This window comes from Hemiscyllium ocellatum, chromosome 1, assembly GCF_020745735.1.
Source record: "Hemiscyllium ocellatum isolate sHemOce1 chromosome 1, sHemOce1.pat.X.cur, whole genome shotgun sequence".
NCBI lineage: Eukaryota > Metazoa > Chordata > Chondrichthyes > Orectolobiformes > Hemiscylliidae > Hemiscyllium > Hemiscyllium ocellatum.
The window spans coordinates 43,631,711-43,654,218 of NC_083401.1; the positions used below are offsets into that span (position 1 = coordinate 43,631,711).

At 42.9% G+C, this 22,508-nt stretch overlaps 1 protein-coding gene across 1 annotated transcript in view; it reads left to right on the forward strand.

Moving 5' to 3' along the window:
- dcc (DCC netrin 1 receptor) overlaps nt 1-22,508 on the forward strand; it is a 990,886-nt gene that overhangs the window by 705,165 nt on the left and 263,213 nt on the right. The window contains exon 12 of the mRNA XM_060825544.1: nt 3,860-3,909. Coding sequence (XP_060681527.1) covers nt 3,860-3,909 — 50 coding nt within the window. The remainder of the gene's footprint in view (nt 1-3,859; nt 3,910-22,508) is intronic.

Below are 22,508 nucleotides of genomic sequence, written 5' to 3' on the forward strand. Positions count from 1 at the left end.
TTTCATAAAGACGGGTCAGTCCTATACAACTGAAATAATTGCATTAGTTACGAACTGTTTCACTGGATACCAAAAGAGACGTGCTGATGAGATAAAAGTAAATACATGATAGATGAGGGAACTTCCACTTTTGAAATTCTAAATGAAACATGTGGATAATTTGCACCAAATTGTGATCAAAAAAGGCAGAACTCTGACATTTTAGTAACCAACATGTCTACTTTGTTTTGCAAGCCTTGTAGAAACTGATGACTTTTTAAGCAGACCTTTAAATTCCCAGTAATGTGCTTAAAGGAAGAGCATGAAATGATTTCCAGGGTTTTTCAGATGGTAAAGCTTCCTAAGACCATAAGGAGAGACCATAAGAAATAGGAACAGCAATAGGCTGTTCAGTCCCAAATCCTGCTCCAGTATTCAATAGAATCATTGCTGATCTACATTATGTCCACATTCCTCCCCTTTCCCCATAACCCTTGACTCCTGGACTGATGAAGAATCTATCTATCTCAGTTTTAAATATACAGAAGAACTCTACTCCCACAGGTCTCTGGGGCAAGCAGTTTCAAAGTCTCTGAACCTTCTGAGAGAAGAAATTGTTCCTCATTTCGGTCCTAAGTTGGAACCCCTTTATTCTGAGACTGCCTTTTGCTCCTAGATTTTCCCATGAATGGAAGGATTTACCCTGTCAAGCTCCCAAAGAATCTGGCATGCTTCAATGAGATTGACACAGAAAGCTGTGAAGGCCAGGTTATTGAATATATTTAAGACTGAGATAGATAGGTTCTTGAATATCAAAGGTCATGGGGAGGAAGTGGGAGAATGGGGTTAAGAAACTTAACAGCCATGATTGAATGGGACAGCAGACCCCAATAGGTTGAATAGCCTAATTTCTGCTCCTATCTCTTATTATAGAGATCACCTCTTATTCTTCTCACCTCCAATGAGTAGAATCCAAACCTAAATCATAGAATCCCTACCATGTGGAAACAGGCCATTTGGCCCAACAAGTCCACACCAACCCTCTGAAGAGTACTCCACCCAGACCTATTGTCCTAACCTAATACTCTACATTTCCCCTGACTAATCACCTAACCTACACATCCCTGAACACTATTGGCAATTTAGCATGCATATCTTGGAATAGTGGGAGGAAACTCATGCAGACACATGGAGAATGTGCAAACACCAGACAGACAGTCACCCAAGTCTGACATCAAACCTGGGTTCTTGGTGCTGTGAGGCAGAAGTCTTCACCACTGAGTCACCATGCCACCCCAATGCCTAGGTCCTCCCTGGCAGGGAATTGAACCCTGATCTCCTCTGTGGCAGACGGGGACACTAACCACTATACTACCAAACCTGTTTAACTAATGCTCATTAGATATAAGGTGAGGCGACATGGTGACTCATTGGTTAGCAATGCTACCTCACAGTGCTAGGGATCCGGGTTCAATTCTAACCTTGGGCAACTGTCTGTGTGGACTTTGCACATTCTTCCTGTATCTGTGTGGGTTTCCTCTCACAGTTCAAAGATGTGAAGGGTGGGTGAATTGGCCATGCTACGTTGTTCCATAGTGTTCAGGAATGTGTAGGCCAGATGCATTAGTTAGTAGAAGTCTAGAGTAATCAATGTCAGGGTGGGTTACTCTTTGGAGGGTCAGTGTGGACTTGTTGGGCCAAATGGCCTGTTTCCCCACCAGAGGAATTCTACTTTAAAAAAAAACCCTTCATACCAGGGATCACCCTTGTGAACCTTCTCTGAAGTGCATACAATGAAATGATGTTTTTCCTCAAATAAGGGGACCAAGACTGCTTACAGTACTCCAGATGTTGACTCACCAATAGTTTCCATAGTTGCAGTCTGACTGTCCTGACTCTTATACTCCAAGCCCCTAGAAATAAGGACCAACATGCCATTAGCCTTCCTGATTACCCACGACATGTGTGCTTGCTTTCTGTCATTTGTGGACAAGTACCACCTAGTGCCATTGTGTGGCAGCATTCTGCAGTTTCCTTCCATTTAAATAATATGCTGTACTTTTGTTCTCTCTTCCAAAATAAATAACTTCCCATTTTCCCACATTTTAGACCATTTGTCAACCTTTTGCAGTTACTTAACATATCAATACCTCTTTATAAACTGCTTGTACCTCTCTCACAACATGTCTTTGCAGACAACACAAAAATTAGGGGAAAGTTGACTACAGTACAATGGATTCAGTGGTTTCAATGTCAGCTTTCTGCAGTGGTGGAGAATGTGGGGCCTGTCTTTTCCTCAAATATGGACTTTGACTTTTTTTTTAATATATGTAATTAATATATATTAATGTAGGTACCAAAGTAGGACAACTTAAATACTTTTCATTGTGTTTTGTATAAAAATACAAGTGACAATAAATTACTATTCTATTCAAAAGAAGCTCTTATTGTCAGTTTTTATGTTCCCCACTAGGTTACCCTCATAGTTTATTTTCTCTCTTTATTATCTTTTGAGTCCTCCTCCTTTGCTGGATCCTGAAATTATCCCAGTCTTTGGGCCATCACTGATGTTGACCTCCATATATGCTTTCTCTTTGAACTAAATACTCTCCTTAACTTTCTTAGTTAGCCACAGTTGGTTTACAGATCACACGAAGACTGGATGAGTGTTTGACAGTGAGGAAGAAGACCTTGGGGTACAGGAAGATAGGGATAAATTGGTCAAGTGGGCAGATGGAATTTAACAATGACAAGTGTTGAAATGATGTACTTCAGAAGAAAAGGGAAAACTCTGCAAATGTCAGGACACCAAATAAAGAGGGATCTTGAGGGATTTGTCCATAGATCTCTGAAGCTGGCAAGACTGGTTAATAGTATAGTTAAGAAAGCACACAGGATGCTTACCTTTACCAGTCATGGCATCGGTTGTAAGAGTAGGGAGGTTATGTTAAAGCTGTATGAGACTTTAATTAGACCACAACTGAAGTATCATGTGCAATTCTGTTTTGCCTTATTATAGGAAGGGTGTGTTTGCCCTGAGGGAGTTGATTCATAAGATGTTACCTGGAATGGAGCATTTTAGCTCAGAAGAGAAGCTGGATAAGCTGGGGTTAATTCTTTTACTGCAACGAAGGCTGAGATGGGACCTGATAGAGAGATCTCAGATTATGGAGAGCATGGACAGGATAGATAGAAAGCAGCTATTCCCCTTAGTTGAATGGTCAATAACAAGGGGTCACAATTTAAACAGAGACTATGGAGTAGAAAGGCATCCAATGTTATCCAAAGAGACATTGTGGTCTTTTAAATATGATAATGAGGCCAGCTGATTTATCATTATTCAGTTTCTCAATGACTTGGGAGGATTCAGGAGAGGTGCACCTTTCCAATCCCATCATGAATCCGATCCTCCACATTCCCTCCCCACCCTCCATGAAACATCTGATCCAGCCCTCCCACCACCAGGTTTCAATGGATCCTCCTGATTCCTCTCCAAATTCCCCTGGAACCCCTAAGGAGCATCAATGCTCTCCCCACATTTGCCGAACTCCCTCCTCTCAAAATTGATACACCCCCTCCTTCCCTAACTAATCCACCACCCTTTCCTTTCCCCTCATCAACTCCCATTGCCCCTTCCCCCATCAATTGACACAATTCCGAACTCCAATTGCCAGTACACCCCATCCCCATGGTCGCTACCCCTTTCCCTGATGAGTGGACAACTGGCATCCAACCTGGGAGTTAAACTCCAGTGCCTGTGGGAGGATTCTGACTTCCTCGATTCTTGCGCCTTTCAGACCTAACATGCCAGCTTGGTAAAGGTCCAACAAATGCTTTCTTCTTCTTTCCTTTAACTATCTGTTTACTTGTGTTTTTGCAGTGCCCGGTGCACCCCCTCAGAATGTTTCGTTGGAAGTGGCAAATTCTCGTGTAAGTACAGAAACTTATTTCACTTGCCTCATGGAGAATGTTCAATCTGAACTTCGAGTTTCATCAAATTCAATTTCAGTGACCTCAGAATGGAGCCAATGAGATATTGATGAGGAATGGTTGTGATATATGTGTGATTACCGGGTGGTTGATATGGGAAAGCTTTAATTCTTGTCAGGCAATTTGTTTTGAGGAAAAGCTTGAAGTTTTTTATAAATTGGCTACTACTGTAACTGGAATTGATTACTTATTGTTTCCACTTCAGTTTAGCAATTACTGGTTTTGTTTGTCCAAGGAGGTTTGTGCATTTAAAGCCTTTTTCCATTGCCAAGTTAGTAGAAATTGGATTGAATTGTCACTTACCCATAGTGGAGCTTTGCTCAGTTAACCTGTTGACCTTTCAATTGCCTGAAGTGTGTGACAAACTTTACATTTTAAGAATCATGTACACTTCGGCAGCAGAGTTAATGTTTTCCCCTCCTAAATTTGGATGAATTTTCATTTACATTTCTGAAAGAAATGCATGTAGATGTTGATTCCTTTTGACTTCCAATAAAACATTGATGGATTAAATTCTCAATGTGATTTTAGAAACACTGTATAAAACCATGTCTCAAAACAACAGTAGCAGTTAAATGATCACTGGAGGCTCAGCAACCAGGGTTTTCGGATTATAGATCTACAGCAATGTTGGATTGGAAGCCAAGTTTCAAGGCTGTGAAGAAAATAACATTTTGTATTCATTAAAAGAAATATTGGTCTGTTCCTGCATAAAATCCATTACCAACAGGTACCAACAGGACATTGAAGAACGGTGATGAACCCTCCATTGCCATTTCTTAGCCACTAACACCTGCAGACAACCGGCTGGTGTTTCTATTCCCAAACACTGTTGCCTTCCAAAGGGAATGATCTTCCACCCTGGGGACCATTAACTCACGACTGAACTCTATTCTGAAAAGTGATCAGATTAGAGCAAATGAAAAGAGTGCGACCAAAGCTGTAAATTGAGCACACAGGAGCAGAGGACATAAAGAATTCAATCTCTATGCAGACCTTAGCCAGCTATTTAGTGGAACTCAGCCTAACAATTAGTATTTCACTGGAGTGCCGAGGGATAGAAACAAACATGCAGGACAATTCTGGAACACCAGCACAAATGGATAGCCAAGCCTCCAGACTGGAAGAGAATGGGTTGCTGTGGAGAGGAATCTATCTCAGAGAAGGGGAAGCATGAACACTAAATCTGGAGTGACAGCAGAATGGGTCTGTGTGTTAGAACTCAGAAATTTTCTGCCGGTCCCCCAGGCCTCACAAATGTATTATGATATTTAATGTGTTCTGCGTGAGCTGGACAACCAGTACACACTAGAAAAAAATGTGTAATAAGCATTCTCTGTCTAGGAGTGTCCTAACTTGGGTCTTTTATTTGTCATTTGATCTTAGTTAATGGCCCAATCTGTGTGCAGGTTCCAGACAGCCAGCAGTCAGCTCAGGAGAGGAGCACGAACACCATAGAAACAGCAGAAGTAGAGAAAAAGTCATTGCCTGCCATTTCAGTATGGTACTTTCCCCGTTCAACCAGGAAGAGAGCCTCAAACTCACCCCATAAATTAACAGTGCATATGTTACTTTTAAAGATTGGAACACAACATAACAGAAGTCACTTTTTTTAGAATGAATTTTAACACCATTTTCACAACCAACCCTCTTCATTACTTTTTGACCACCTTTTAAATATATTGTGGAGAGCCCTTTGCTCTTCCGCAGCTTCTAATATCTCAACATCAATCCGTTTTTCTGAGCTATCTTCCTCTGGTACAAAGAGAACACTCTTACGTTTGTGCCCATCAGTCTTGGTTTTACTCCACACTGAGATTATGGCCCTTTGTAACATTTTGCTCCTACCAACTCAACATATGGTCTCTCCTGACTTATTGTCAAGTACTAACAGGAGGACGAGGCAACCATGACTGACAAGCGAAGTCAGAGGCAGCACGAAAGCAAAAGAAAAAAGCAAAGAATGTGGTGAAGATTAGTGGGAAGCCAGAGGATCGGGAAGCCTTTAAAAGCCAACGAAGGATAACTAGAAAAGCAATAAGGGGGAGAAGATGAAATGTGAGGGTAAGCCAGCTAATAATAGAAAAGAAGATTGCAAGAGTTTTCTTGAGATACTTAAAAGGTTAGAGAGACACAAAAGTAGACATTGGATCACTGGGTATTGAGGCCAGAGAAGCCAGCCTCTAAATTTGGAGGGTGGTGCAGACTTGCTGGGCTGAATACCCTATATCTGCACTGTAGAGGTTCTATGATTTTATGAAAAGTAGAAATGGGGAAGAAAAAAATGGCAAAGGAATTGAATATCTACTTTATATTAGTCTTCACAATAGAAGACACCAGTAGTTTGCAAGCACTTCATAAGAGTCAGGGACAGAGGTGAGTGTAGTCACCATTAGTAAGGCAGAAGGTGCTGAGGAAGCTGATAAGTCTGAAGATGGACCAGATGGTCAACACCTCAGGTTTGTAAAGGACATGGCTGAGGAGATTGTAGAGTCATTGGTGGTGATCTTTCAGGAATCACTGGAGTCAGGGAGAGTCCGAGAGTGCCAAATGTAACACCCTTATTAAAGAAGGAAGGGAGGCAGATGACAGGAAATTCTAAGTCAGTTAAACTGCTCACGGCCATTGGTAAGATTTTGGAGTCCATTATTAAGGGTGGGATTGTGTAGTACTTGGCAGTGCATGGTAAAATAGGGCTGGGTCAGCACAGCTTCATCGAGGGCAGGTCATGGCTGACAATTCTGTTAGAATTCTTTGAGGAGGTAACAAGCAAGTTAGACAAAAGAGAGCCAGTGAATATGATCTATTTGGATTTCCAGAACTTTGACAAGTTGCCATGCAGGAGTCTTTGAAATAAGTTAAGAACTCCTGCCTCGGGCAACTGTCTGTGTGGAGATTGCACATCCTCCCCGTGTCTGCGTGGGTTTCCTTCAGGTGCTCTGGTTTCCTCCCACAGTCTAAAGATGTGCAGGTTAAGTGAATTGGCCATGCTAAATTGCCCGTAGTGTTAGGTGAAGGGGTAAATGTGGAGGAATGGGTCTGGGTGGGTTGTTCTTTGGAGGGTCGGTGTGGACTTGTTGGGCCGAAGGGCCTGTTTCCACACTGTAAGTAATCTAATCTAAAAAAAAACTCATGATGATAGGGGCAAAGTATTGGCATGGATAGAGAACTGACTGACTGGCAGAAGGCAGAAAGTGGGGGTAGAAAAGTCATTTTCACATGGCAGCCGGTGTCTAGTGGAGTTCCATATTGGGACCGTAATTATTCATGTTGTACATGTACAATCTGAATATAGGAACTGTGGGAATTGTTGCTATGTTTGCAGATGACACAAAGATAGGTGGAGGGACAAGCAGTGTTAAGGAAGAGGGATGGCTGCAGATGGTCTTGGACAAGGAAGGGCAGTGGGCAAATAAGTGACAGATGGAGTGCAATGTGAAAAAGTGTGAAGTTATGCACTTTAGTAGGAAGAATAGAGTGTAGACTTTTCCAAATGGGGAATGGTTTTGGAAATCTGAAGCACAAATGGACTTAGTTCAGAATGCTCTTAAGTTTAATATGCAGGTTCAGTTAGGAAGACAAATGTAATGTTAGCATTTTTTTTTAAGAGGGCTAGAGTGCAAGAGCAGAGAAATGCTGCTAAGGCTATATAGGGCTCTAGTCAATTTGGAATATTGTGAGCAGTTTTGGACCCTGTATCTAAGGAAAGATGTGTTGTCCTTGCAGGGGGTCCAGAAGAGATTTACAAGAATGATCCTAGGCTAAAAGGGCTTGTCGTATGAGCAGCGATTGAGGAGTCTGGATCTGTATTCAATGGAGTTTTGAAGGATGGGGGAGGAGGGGGTTGGAAATATAATTAAAACTTACAGAACACTGAGAGGCCTGCATACAGTGGACATGGAGAAGATGTTTTCACAAGTAGGAGAGACCAGGACTTAAGGAGATGGCACAGAATGAATAACAACCCTTTTTAAGTGAGATTAGATTCCCTACAGTGTGGAAACAGGCCCTTCAGCCCAACAAGTCCACACTAACCCTCTGAAGAGTAACCCAGCGAGTCCCATTTCCCTTTGACTCATGCACCTAACACTACAGGCAATTTAACATGGCCAATTCACCTGACCTGCACGTCTTTGGACTGTGGGAGGAAACTGGAGCACCTGGAGGGCGAATGTGCAAACTCCACACAGACAGATGCCAGGGGCTAGAATCGAACCTGGTACCCTGGCGCTGTGAGGCAGCAGTGCTAACCACTGAGCCACTGTGCCGATGAGGCATTTCTTCAGCTGGTGGTGGTGAATATGTGGAACTCGTTGCCACACAAGGCTGTGGAGGCAAAGTAATTGAGTGAATTTAAGACAGAAGTTGGTTAAGACATGTAGGTTCTTGATCAGTAGGAGAAACTAGGATTAAGGGGGTAAGGCAGGAGAATGAGCTTGAGAGACAGATCAGCAATGATCGAATGGTTGAGCAGACTTGATAAGCCAAATGGCTTAATTCTGCCCCTATATCTCATGGTCTATTAACCACAAGCTTGAATGTACAACTCCCCGTTCCTTTACCCAAATTACTAACTTATGGAATGAGAAAACCAAAATCACATTACTTCACCATGGGGAATGGCACTTGTCACAGTGCATCAGAGAAAGTTCCCTAATTCATAGCTCCCATTCAATTACTGACAGAAAAAATACATACTTTTAAAAAAAAACCTTCAATTTCTAGCTACATAGAAAAATTGAGGTTGGAAGCAAGCTAATGCTGAAAATCTCAATATTAAAAAGCATTCTACAAATATATCAGTTAAAAGAATTATTAAATGCATTTTGGGATAACAGTGACAAAGGAGAGGACAGTGGCAATAAAACATTACTGAAAATGGAAATTGATATTAAACAAGTACTTCACAAATTTTTTTACAAAAGAGAAGATTTCGGTGATGAGCTGAATCTTGAATTGGTTAACACTGATACACGGTCAATAGGAGTAAATTAAAGGTTGTGATAGAGAAGTTAGTTAAGCTAAAAGAGGGCAAACTGCTGGAAGTTGACAGAATCTATCGAATATCCTTCCGGAAAATGAATGAAGAAACAGCACACACTATTGCAGCAGTGAAAGCACCTCCTTTTACATTGGGTTACATTTTATTCTGCACAAATATCCTCGTATTCTGACATTGTGGTGTAAATCCTCTCCAAATGGGCATCCAGGAATCTTGGCCAGGAGTAAGTATACTGGACAATCTGGAAAGGGCATGGTCACAAACAATTTAAATATCAAGATGAGAATTTTAATTAGAAAGTCTTGTGGAAGGAAAGCCAGTGCAATTTAGTCTTTTTGAAGTGTAATGATTGATAGATGATGAGAGAATGTGTCAGCCTGTTTGCACATAGCAAGATCCCACAAACAGTAATGAGCTGATAATATTTTTCTCTTTGATTTTGATTGAGGGTTAAATACTTAGCTGAGACAGGAGTGAGAACTCCCCCATCTTCTTAGAGCAGGATATTTTACAACCAGCTGAGAAGGCAGTCAAGACCTCAGGTTAATGTGTCATCCATGGAATTATCACTTCTGATAGAGCATGATTCCCTTAGAATTACACTAATTTGTCAGCAACATCAGATGATAAAGTCTGTGATGTGGAGTGTGAAGCCAAAATTTCAGCTGTTCCACTGTCTCACTGGGTTCAACTGAAAATTGTGGAGAGAGGCAGCCATTTTCATGTTTTGTCGACTGTTGCAACAATGTTGATAAAAAGAAAAGAAAATATTTCAAAGGTTAGACATGAAGTTTCAATCTATTTACCTTGATTTTAAAACTCCTCACAAGGCTTGGGGGGTGGAGGAGGGGAGGAGGGAAAGTATATCAGGACAAACCAACGTAATTGGTCTGTCTGGAAGCCAGAAAGCCAATCATAAATCTTTACCTACATATAGTCCTACAATAAAAGAAATTCCAAATGTGTCTATGACAAGGGGTACAGTATTCAGGAAGCATGACAAGTGCTTTTCCTAATGTCTCTCTTGTGGTTGAGTTTGTCTTATTATTGACTGTAGATTGCAAATAAAACTGACTCACTTTGTACATGCAAAAACATTAATTTTATTTTGTAAAGAAAAGCCATTATATATGTAATTTGCTTTGGTAAAAGATCTGAAGGTGAAACGCACGCTACCATAAAGATTAATGTGAAATGATCTATTGTAGCTCCCATGGAAGAAGTTGTCTCTTTCTTTTGATGCTTAAGGCTATACTTTATGGCCATGTGGGGACGAGAGGATGTTGATTAAAATTCAATAGTGAAAGTTAAAAAAAATCAATCTAAAGGTAAAACAATACACTTCCAATTTATTAAGAATGTCACAATGAGTACGAAATAATACACTGAGGCTATTTGAAAGCTGAAACCAATCCTGCAATGCCCTATGGTTTTTAGAAGAGAGCAAAACAATATCTGCCTGATGGCAATGCACGAAGAAGGAATGCTGTATCACCATGGTGTTCTTCTAGTTTCACTATTTTGTATTTGAAGAAGTGCAATTCTCGGACATAGTCCTTCTGCCCACAGAGGATTGCAGCCTGCACATGAAGATATGTAACATAAATGAGCCACAATGTGAGCTCAACTGATCATTTTAAATTTGTGGTTAGTCTAGTTTCATAGAATTGTAAAGTACAGAGGCCAGACCCATTGTGTCTGGACCGTCGAAACTGCTCTAAATCTGTGCCCATCCTACTTTCCAGGATGAAGCCCATAGCCTTGAATGTTGTGACCCTTCAAGTGTTCATCCAAGTACTTTTTAAAGATTGTGAAGTTTCCAGCCTCATCTTTCCTCCCAGACAATGCATTCCAGACTCATCCTGGTGAAAACAAATTTCCTCAAATCCCCTCTAACCCCCTTACCTTCTATGTAGAAAGTGTGCCCCTTATTCCTAACCCTTCAACTTAAGGGAACAGCTAGCTTTCTACCTACCCTGTCCGTGCCTCTCGTGATCTTAGTCAGGTCTCCTCTCAGCCTTTCCTGTTGTAAAGGAAATAAACCAGTCTTATCCAGCCTCTCTTCATAGCTAAACTGCTCCATTCCAGGCACCATCCTATTGAATCTCCTTCAGGGCAATCTCGTCCTGCCAATAGTGCATTAACAGAAAACAGATATTAGATATTGAACTATTACTTTGATTTTATTTATTGTTGTCACATGTAACTAGATGCAGTGAAACGTTTTGTTTTACGTGCAGTACAGGTAGAACATACCATACAAAGTACATTAAGTGCAATAGAACAGACCGAGGATTGCAATATTATGGCTGCAGAGAGGGTGCACAAAAAGCGAGATCAGTATTAAATTTAATTTGAGAGGTCCATTCAGAAGTTTAATAACAGCCAGTAAAAAGGTATTGTTGAATCTATTAGTAAGTGTGTGTAACTTTTGTGTTTTCTGCCCAATTGGAAGAGTTTCTAACCGGTGTGAGAGGGGTCTTTGGATGATGTTGGCTGCCTTCCTGAGGCAGCAATAAGTGTAGGTAGGGTCATTGGATGGAAGGTGAGTATGTGTGATGGACTGGGCTGTGTTCACTACTCTCTGTAGTTTCTCACAGTCCTGGGCAGAGTAGTTACCATATCAAGCTGTTATGCAGTTGGATAGAATGGTTGCTATGGTGCATCTATAAAAGTTGATAAGAGTTGGTATGGACATGCTGAACTTCCTTAGACTCCTGACGGAGTGGAGGCATTGTTTTGCTCTCTTGATTGTTATGTTTACGTGGTTGGATCAGGACAGATTGTTAATGATCTGTCAGGATCACTCCCAGAAGCTTGATGCTTTTGATGATCGTTTGAAGGGTGCTGCCCAATTTTGCATCAGAGAGCTGGGAGCTGGGCGGAAGTAAAGGCAGAGAGAAAAGCTGGTCGGGAAGGTAAGTGATTGTTATTTGAGTAGGTGTGTTCTAGACCCCAGGTCCTACAAAGTCAGGCCTCCCTCCCTCCCTCCTCCTCTAACCTAAATTAAAAGTCCACAGACTTGCCCCAAAAAGAGGGTCTAAGGAAGTTCTTGTGAATTGAAGAGTGAGGCTTTAGCTCAGGGGTCTTTGACAAGGAGGTTGAGTGAAGTGATTACACCACAGTTGAAGAGGGTGAAGACATGACTGCCAACCTGGTTCAGTGTGCTACATGCTTGATGTGAGAGTTCAACGACTCTGGTGTGTCTGGCTCGTTTAAGTGTGGAAAGTGTGTGCACGTTCAGCTACTGACAGAGCATATTGCAGCACTGATGAAAGAACTCAAAGACTTTAGGCTCATCCAAGAGAACGAGGTCTTTCTGGACAAGACCTTCAGCGAGGTTATTACACCAATTGTACCAGAAGAGAGCAGGCGATGAGGAAGGCAGAGAGGAGACAGGTGCAAGAGACTCCCGGGGAAGTACCTGTTAGGAACAAGTTGAATCTTTTGGAAACAGTAGATTCAGATGACACTGCCAGTCCGCGAGGCGGCCAGGTCTGTCAATCAAAAGTTGACATGGAGACAGAGCAGAAGAGTCAGACATCGCACAGAGCCGTGGTAATAGGGGACTCCATAGTGAGAGGAACTGACTGGGGTTTTTGTGGCAGCAGACAGGACTTAAGGATGGTGTGTTGCCTTCCTGGTGCCAGGGTTAATGACATCACAGACAGAGTGCAGGACATCCTCAAGGACGAAGGTGAAGAGCCAGAGATGGTGGTACATATCGGCACAAATGATGTCGGGAAGAAAAGGAGGAACAGACTACAGCGGGACTTCGGAGAACGAGGGAGAAGGCTGAAAAACAGGATGTCCAAGGTGGTTATCTCCAGTTTGCTTCCAGTTCCTCGGGCTGGTGAGGCCAGAAACAAAGAGATAATGGACTTGAACGTGTGGCTGGGGAACTGGTGCAGGAAGCAAGGATTTAAATTCTTGGATCACTGGGGTGCATTTTGTGGTAAGCATAAATTCTACAAGAGACGGTTTGCACCTTAATAGGTTAGGGACCAGCATTCTGGCAGGCAGGTTTGCTACTGTAACACAGCTACGTTTAAACTAAGTATGGTGGGGGACAAACTGGATGCTTAAGAAGGAAATTGGAGGGAAAGCTAGAACAAGGGAAGTCAAGAAAGACAACTGTATCAATGAGGCAGAAAACTCAGAAAGGGATCATGCTGTAAGGTTGAGTGAAATAGGAGTTGATGGGAAGATGAGGGGAGTAATAAAATAAAAACACTATACATGAATGCATGAAGCATTAGATATAAGATGGATGAGCTTGAGGCTCTTTTGGAAATTGGCAGGTACGATATTGTGGGGATAACTGAGACGTGGCTTCAAGTGGACAGGGCCTGGGAAATGAATATTCTAGGCTATACGTGCTATCGTAAGGACAGACTGATGGGCAGAGGGGATGGGGTGGCCTTGTTGGTAAGGGAGGATATTCAGTCCCTTGCACGGGGAGACCTAGAGTCAGGGGATGTAGAGTCAGTGTGGATAGAGTGAGAAATACTAAGAGTAAAAAGACCCTCTTGGGAGTTATCTACAGGCCCCCAAACAGTAGTTTGGATGTCGGATGTAAGTTGAATCAGGAGCTGAAATTGGCCTGTCGCAAAGATGTTACTACAGTTGTTATGGGGGATTTCAACATGCAGGTAGACTGGGAGAATCTGGATGGTATTGGACCTCAAGAAAGAGACTTTGTGGAGTGCCTCCGAGATGAATTCTTAGAACAGCTGGTGCTGGAGCTGACCATGGAGAAGGCAATTCTGGATCTGGTATTGTGCAACGAACCAGAATTGGTCAGGGACCTCGAAGTGAAGGAGCCAGTGTGAAGTAGTGACCATAATACAATAAGCTTTAATCTGCAATTTGAGAGGGAGAGGGTACAATCAGAAGTGACAATATTTCTGTTGAATAAAGGGAACTATGGAGCTATGAGGAAGGAGCTGGCCAAAGTTCAATGGTGCAATACCTTAGCAGTGTTGACAGTGGAGGAACAATGGCAGATATTTCTGTGTATAATGCAGAAGTTGCAGGATCAGTTCATTACAAAAAGGAAGAAAGATCCTAGGAGGAGGCATGGGTGGCCATGGCTGACAAGGGAAGTTAAGAAACATATGAAGTTAAAAGAGAAAAAGTATAACATAGCAAAGATAAGTGGGAAAACAGAGGACTGGGAAGGTTTTAAAGAACAACAGAGGATTATCAAGAAGGAAATACGTAGAGAAAAAATGAGGTACAAAGGTCAACTGGCCAATAATATAAAGGAAGATAGTAAAAGTTTTTTTAGGTATGTGAAAGGCAAAAAAATGGTTAACTAAAATTGGGCCCTCGAAGACAGAAACAGGGGAATATATTATGGGGAACAAAGAAATGGCAGAAGAATTGAATTGGTACTTCAGATCTGTGTTCACTGGGGAAGACACAAGCAATCTCCCTGAGGTAACAGTGGCTGAAGGACCTGAACTGAAGTGACTTTATATTTGCCAGGAATTGGTGTTGGAGAGACTGTTAGGTCTGAAGGTTGATAAGTCCCCAGGGTCTGATGGTCTCCATCCCAGGGTACTGAAGGAGGTGGCTCGAGAAATCGTGGATGCTTTAGTGATTATTTTCCAGAGTTTGATAGATTCGGGATCAGTTCCTGCAGATTGGAGGGTGGCTAATGTTGTACCACTTTTTAAGAAAGGTGGGAGAGAGAAAACAGGAAATTATAGACCAGTTAGTCTGACCTCAGTGGTGGGAAACATGCTGGAGTCTATTATAAAGGATGAAATTATGACACATCTAGATAGTAGTAACAGGATAGGTCAGAGTCAGCATGGAGTTATGAAGGGGAAATCATGCTTGACTAATCTTCTGGAGTTTTTTGAGGATGTAACTCTGAAGATGGATGAGGGAGATCCAGTAGATGTAGTGTACCTGGACTTTCAGAAAGCTCTTGATGATGTCCCATGTAGGAGATTAGTGAGCAAAATTAGGGCGCATGGTACTGGAGGCAAAGTACTAACTTGGATTGAAAATTGGTTGGCTGACAGGAAACAAAGAGTAGTGATAAACGGCTCCATTTCAGAATGGCAGACATTGACCAGTGGGGTACCACAGGGATCAGTGCTGGGACCTTACCTTTTTACAATATATATTAATGATATAGAAGATGGTATTAGTAATAACATTAGCAAATTTGCTGATGATACTAAGCTGGGTGGCAGGGTGAAATGTAAGGAGATTACAGGATGACCTGGACAGGTCAGGTGAGTGGTCAGATGCATGGCAGATGCAGTTTAATGTGGATAAATGTATGGTTATCCACTTTGGTGGCAAGAACAGGAAGGCAGATTACTACCTAAATGGAATCAATTTAGGTAAAGGGGCAATACAGAGAGATCTGGGTGTTCTTGTACACCAGTCAATGAAGGTAAGCATGCAGGTACAGCAGGTAGTGAAGAAGGCTAATAGCATGCTGGCCTTCATAACAAGAGGGATTGAGTATAGAAGCAAAGAGGTTCTTCTGCAGCTGTACAAGGCCCTGGTGAGACCATACCTGGAGTACTGCATGCAGTTCTGGTCTCCAAATTTGAGGAAAGACATTCTGGCTATTGAGGGAGTGCAGCGTAGGTTCATGAGGTCAATTCCTGGAATGGCGGGATTACTTTACACTGAAAGACTGGAGTGATTGGGCTTGTATACCCTTGAGTTTAGAAGACTGAGAGGGGATCTGATTGAGACATATAAAATTATTAAAGGATTGGACACTCTGGAGGCAGGAAACATGTTTCCGCTGATGGGTGACTGCAGAACCAGAGGACACAGCTTAAAAATACAGGGTAGACCATTTAGGGCAGAGATGAGGAGAAACTCCTTCACCCAGAGAGTGGTGGGTGTGTGGAATGCTCTGCCCCAGAGGGCAGTGGAGGCCCAGTCTCTGGATTCATTTAAGAAAGAGTTGGATAGAGCGCTTAAGGTTAGTGGAATCAAGGGTTATGGAGATAAGGCAGGAACAGGATACTGATTGAGGATGATCAGCCATGATCATATTGAATGGTGGTGCAGGCTCGAAGGGCAGAATGGCCTACTCCTGTGGAATCATACTCAACAATAAACATTTAATTTCATATTTTGAAAGCCTAGGTTGGTTGAATATAGTCTTGCCTATTAGGGACAGAGAAATATGTTGCTTGCTTGGACTGGCGAATTACTGGGACATACAGCCTGATCTCACTCAGACTGGTGTTCACCCAGTGGAGGATGGGCTCACTATGCAGACAACGTGAGAAACAAATTCTGTTGTATTTGCTTGTTGACTACGTGGGTGGAGTGCCTGACTGGGAGACCTGTCATGAGGGATTGGGGCAGAAAGGTTGCAGACACCCCTCCAAGCACTGGCCTTGCTGGTGAAACCCCTCCAGCCCATCCCCTGAGGGCACCTTTACGCTAAGCTTCCCCCACCCCCAACCTGAGGTGGCCTTTCAAGTGCCTCAATGACATATGGTTCTGTGGTGCTTCCTGAAAAGAAGTTTTAAAAAATCTAGAAACATAGAAAACAGGTGCACGAGTAGGCCATTCAGCCCTTCGAGCCTGTACCATGGAGGCCTCACTCCAGCCAGGAGCTGAGATCTCCCTTGTCTGCACAGGTTTTGCCCACTGAGCCAAAATCCACTTTCTTTACTCCTATAACTTTTGACATTCCTTGTTTTTAAGTATTTATCGAGTCTGCTTCAGCAAGAAGTTGCAACAAACTCGAAAGACCTTGTTAAGGTCAACCATTAATTATTTCAATTCTTGGAGAAAAAAAAGGCTATAATTATGTTGTGTCTCTCTTCATAGCTGTAACCATTCATTTTCAGCTCCATTCAAGCAAATCAGCCTCACACCATTTTCATTACTTCTTTATCCTTCTTACAGAGCCGTGCCCAAAAGATTACAAAATAATCGAGCTGCTGCATAACTACCAACTAGAATAAATTTCGTGTTATCTTCCATGGGATGAATATTGTGAAGTCTTGCACCGTCCACGAGGCTTTGTGTATTTGTGTTCTGAGATGACCTTGGGGTCTGTAATGCAAACATTCCAGGTGCATTCTGTTATTTGGGCAAGTGACTTCACGTGGCTGAGGGAGAAAGCAGAGGAGTGGAGGAAAATGGTTTTGACAGATATACATGCTGACATTTTGGACCTTGAAGTCACAATCAGTTAGTTCTCTCGGACTACACCTTAGTGGTAACTATCAGTTCAGTTGTGGGTCATTTGAAGCAGGAGCGATATCTCCCTGATTAGCAATGACATGTTAAACAAAAAAAAGTGTGAAAATTAAAAACTCCCTTATATATCCATTCAAACAGCAGTTGCAAAAGAGAGTTTTGAGCTGGAAGGTATTTATCCTGAGTGATATTTATCCTGAAACTCAGCTAATGTTTGGGGATCTGGGTTCAAATCCTGTCATTGCAGATGGTGGAGTTTGAATTCAATTTTAAAAACCTGGAATTAAAAATCTGTTGGTGACTATGAAACCATTGCAGGTTGTGAGGAAGAAAACCCTGTCTAGTTCACTAATATCCTTCAGAAAAGAACTCTGCCATCCTTACCTGGTCTGGCCTATATGTGACTCCAGACCACAGCAATGTGGTTGACTCTCAACTGCTCTCTGAAATAACTGAGCAAGCCACTCACTTGTATCAAACAGCAACCGTACAACTACCTAGTACTGTATTGGCCTAGGCATCAGGAACGACAATAGTAGCAATAGCCCTGTCCACCCTGCAAAGCCCTCTTACTAACACCTGAAGGCAAATGTCAAGATTGGGAAATCTGAATAGTCAAGCAATAGCCTGACATTGTCATTCTCACAAACCCATACCCTGCAGACAATGCCCCAGACACCACCATCCCTGGATATGTCCTGTCCCACTGACAGGACAGACAGAACAGAGCTGGTGGGACAGTGGTGTACAGTCAGAAGGGAGTTGTCCTTGAGGGAAGTCTCAACATCAACTCTGAACTCCATGAAGTCCCATGGCTTCAGGTTTCATGGGCAAGGAAACCACCTGCTGATTACCATGACCATCCACCCTCCTATTTAGAGGAAATAGCGATGTGGTGAGGGCACATCTCTGGGTGGAGGATTTCAATGGCCACCACCAGGAGTGGTTTGGCAGAACTATTGAAGGGAATACCTGTGAGACTGCGTCTGCTGCAGAGGTTGAAGTACCAACAAGAGGGAAAAACATACCTCATACCTTGACCATATCCTTACCAATCGGCCGGCTACAGATGCACCTGTCCATGACAGTAAGAGTGACCACCGTACAGTCCTTTGTTTTGACTTCACTCTGAGAATGCCCTCCATCATGTTGTGTAGCGACTATCACTGCGTGCTAAATGGAACAGCCTTCAAACAGAACTAGCGTCTCAAGACTGGGCATCCATGTGGCTCTGTGGTCAATCAACAGTAACAGAATTCTGCAACCTCATGGCCTGGCATATCCCCGACTCAACCATCACTATCAAGCCAGGGAATCAACCCTGGTTCAATGGAGAGGGCATGGTAGGAGCAGCACCAGGCTTACCTAAAGATGAGGTGTCAACTTGAAGAAGACACCAAACCGGATTATTTGTATGACAAACAGCATAAGCAGCAAGTGATGGACAATGTTTAGCGATCCCACAGCCATTGGATCAGATCTTGGCACTGCAGTCCTAGGAGGGACCAGATACTGCAAAGGCTGTGTGACCTGATGACATTCTATCAATAATACTAAAGACTTGTAATCCAGAACTTCACACCATAAGCCAAACTGTTCCAGTATAGTTACAACACTGGCATCTACTCCACAATGTAGAGAATTACTCAGGAGAATTATCTATTGTACACAAAAAAAAGGACAAATCCAACCAGGCAATTGCCACCCCATCGGTTATTCTTGACCATCAGTAAGTTGATGGAAGGTGTCATCATGCTGCACCCGCTCAGCAATAACCTGCGCAGTAATGCCCAGTTTGGGTTCCACCAGGGTCACTCAGGGACCTCATTACAGTCATTGTTCAAACATGGACAAAAGAGCTTAATTCCAGAGGGGAGGTAAGAGTGACAGCCTTTGACATCAAGGCTACATTCAATTGCGTGTGGCATCATGGAGCCCTAGCAAAACTAGAATTAAGGGGCAAGCTGTCTGCAGGCTTGACTCATGACTGGCATATGATGGTTGTGTTTGGAGGTCAGTCATCTCAGCTCCAGGAGATTTGTGCAGGAGTTCCTCAAGTTAGTATTAGGCTCAACCATCTTCAGCTGGAGCTGCATCCATCCAGGCAGGTGGAGGGTATTCCATCAGACTTCTACCTTTTGATGGTGGACAGGCTTTGGGGATTCAGGAGGTGAGTTACACGCTACAATATTCCTAGCCTCTGGCCTGCCGTAGCTAACGTGTTTAAATGGTGAGCCCAGTGAAGTTTCTGGTCAATGGTAACACCCAGGATGTTGATAGTGGGGAATCCAGTGATAGTAACATTACTGATAGCTAGATTGGTGGTTAGATTGTCTCTTATTGGAGATGGTCATTGCCTGGCATTTGTTAAAACTAACCCTAGCTATTGCTTGATATTTCGCTTTATGGTTCTTGTAATGTTCCTTCTGATAGACAACTGGGACTTAACTGTTAAAGGGAGAGGGAGAGCAGCCAGAAGTCGTGGTACACATTGGTACCAATGACACAGGTAGGGAAAGGGAGGAAGAACTGAATCATGAATAAATGGAGTTAAGTTGGAAGATAGAAGACAGGACGAGCTGAATAGTAATCTCAGGATTGATACCAGTGCTCCATGCTAATGAGGCCACAAATAGAGAGCGAGTGCAGACAAATATGTGGCTACAGGGCTGATGGACGAGGGAAGGCTTCAGATATGTGGATCTTGAGGTACCTTCTGGGAAGGTGGGACCTGTACAAGGACAGGTTGCACCTGAACTGGAGGGGCACCAATATCCTGGGCAGTAGGTTTGCTAGAGCTCTTCAGGAGGGTTTAAACTTGATTGACAGGGGGTGGGAACCTGAGCAGATGATAGAGTAGGTAGTGAGTAGTCAGATACAGCATGCAGAGGATCTTGATAGGGCAGAGGTGCAGTCAGTGTGATGGGTTGAAGTGTGTCTCTTTTAATGCAATAAGTATCAGGAGTAAGAGTGACAAACTCAAAGCATGGATCAGCACTTGGAACTATGATGTTGTTGCCATTACAGAGACTTGGATATCACAACCACAGGAATGGTCTTTGGATGTTCTAGGATTTAGATGTTTTAAAAGGAATAGGTGAGAATGCAAAAGAGGTGGAAGAGTGGTATTGCTAATCAGGGTTAGTATCACAGCTGCAGAAAGGGAGATTGTCGAGGAGGGTTTGCTTACAGAGTCAGTATGGGTGGAAGTCACTTTATTGGGAGTTTTCTACAGGGGCCTCAATAGCAACAGAGATATGGAGGAGCAGAGACATGGGAGGCAAATTTTGGAACGGTGTAGAAGTAACAGGGTTGTTGTCATGGATGATTTTAATTTTCCTAATATTGATTGGAACCCACTTCATTCAAATAGTTTGGATGGAGCAGTTTTTATCAGGTGCTTGGCAATGATCCTGGCTAAGTGTCAGATCTCTTAGTGGGATAGCATTGCAGTGATAGTGATCACAACTCCGTGACCTTTACTGTACTCATGGAGAGGGATAGGAGCAAATGCTATGGGAAAGTATTTAATTGGGGGATGGGGAATTACAGTGCTATTAAGCAGGAACTGGGTTACCTAAAATGGGAACAGATGTTCTCAGAGAAATAAACAACAGAAATGTGGAGGTTGTTTGGGAAGTACCTGGTGATAGTGCTGGACAAGTTTATCCCATTGAGGCAAGGAAGGGATGGTAGGGTGAAGGAACCTTGGGTGACAAGGGATGTGGAGGATCTAGTCAAGAGGAAGAAGGAAGCTTATTTAAGGTTGAGGAGGCAAGGATCAGACAAGGCTTTTAAAGGGTTACAACATATCTAGGAAGGAACTGAAGAATGGACTTAAGACAGCTAGAAGGGAGCATGAAAAAGCTTTAGCGGTGAGGATTAAGGAAAACCCCAAGGCTAGTAGAACCAGATGATTAGAGGGTGGTATATGTTATTAGCTGTATTCCTCTATGGTTCTACCACCTTATAATGTAGGGAATATTTCTGATGAAGGAGCTAAAGAAGGTTATGCCAAGGACACTACCTTGCAGAATTCCTGCAGAGATGTCCTGGAGCTGAGATGACTGACCTCAAAAAATCACAACCATCTTCCTTTGTACCAGGCGTAACTCCATCCAGCATACAGCATCTCCATGATTCCCATCGACTCCAGTTTTGCTCATGCTCTTTGATGCCACACTCAGTTGAATATGGTCTTGATGTCAAGAGCAGCCACTCTCTCCTTGTTCAAGAAAGGGAACAGGGATAGTCCTAGGAATTACAGATCAGTCAGTCTTACATCAATGGTAATCATAAGAGACAGGACTTATGATTACTTTGAAAAAAAATTTGAATAAAAGTAGTCAGCATGGGCGTAGTGAGAGGCAGGTCATGCCTCACAAGCCTTACTAAATTCTTTGAGGGTGTAACAAAACGCATTGATGAAGGTAGAGCAATGGATGTGGTGTACATTATTTTTAGCATGACATTTGATAAGGTTCCTCATGGTAGTCTCATTCAGAAAGTAAGGAGGCATGGGATACAGGGAAATCTGTCTGATTGGATACATAATTGGCTGGCCCATAGAAAACAGGGTGGCGTTAGATGGAGAGTCTTCAGCTTGGAGCTCAGTGACCAGCGGTGTTCCGCAGGGATCTGTTCTAGGACCTCTGCTCTTTGTGATTTTTATAAATGACTTGGATGAGGAAATGGAAGTGCAAGTTAGTAAGTTTGCCGGTGATGCGAAGGTTGGTGGAGTGTGGAGAGTGTGGAGGGCTGTTGCAGGTTGCAATGGGACATTGACATGATTCAGAACTGGGATGACAAGTGGCAGATGGAGTTCAACCTGGAAAAGTGTGAAGTCATTCACTTTGGAAGGTCGAGTTTGAATGCAGAATACAGGGTTAAAGGCAGGATTCTTGGCAGTGTGGAGGAACAGAGAGATCTTGGGATTCATGTTCACTGGTCCCTCAAAGTTGCCACCCAAGTTGATAGGGTGGTTATGAAGGCATATGGTATGTTGGCTTTCATTAGCAGGGGGATTGAGTTTAAGAACTGCAAGGTTATCCTACAGCTCTATAGAGCCCTGGTTAGACCACACTTGGAATATTGTGTTCAGTTCTGGTTGCCTCATTATAAGAGAGATGCAGAAGCTTTAAAGAGTGTGAAGGGGAGATTTACCAGAATGCTGCCTGGACTGGAGGGCATGTCTTACAAAGAAAGGTTGAGAGAGCTGGGGTTTTTCTCATTGACTTAATAGAGGTGTACAAGATGTTGAGAGGCAGAGTTATAGTGGATAGAGACTTTCTTCCCATGGCGGAAATGTCTATCATGACAGGGCACAATTTTAAGGTAA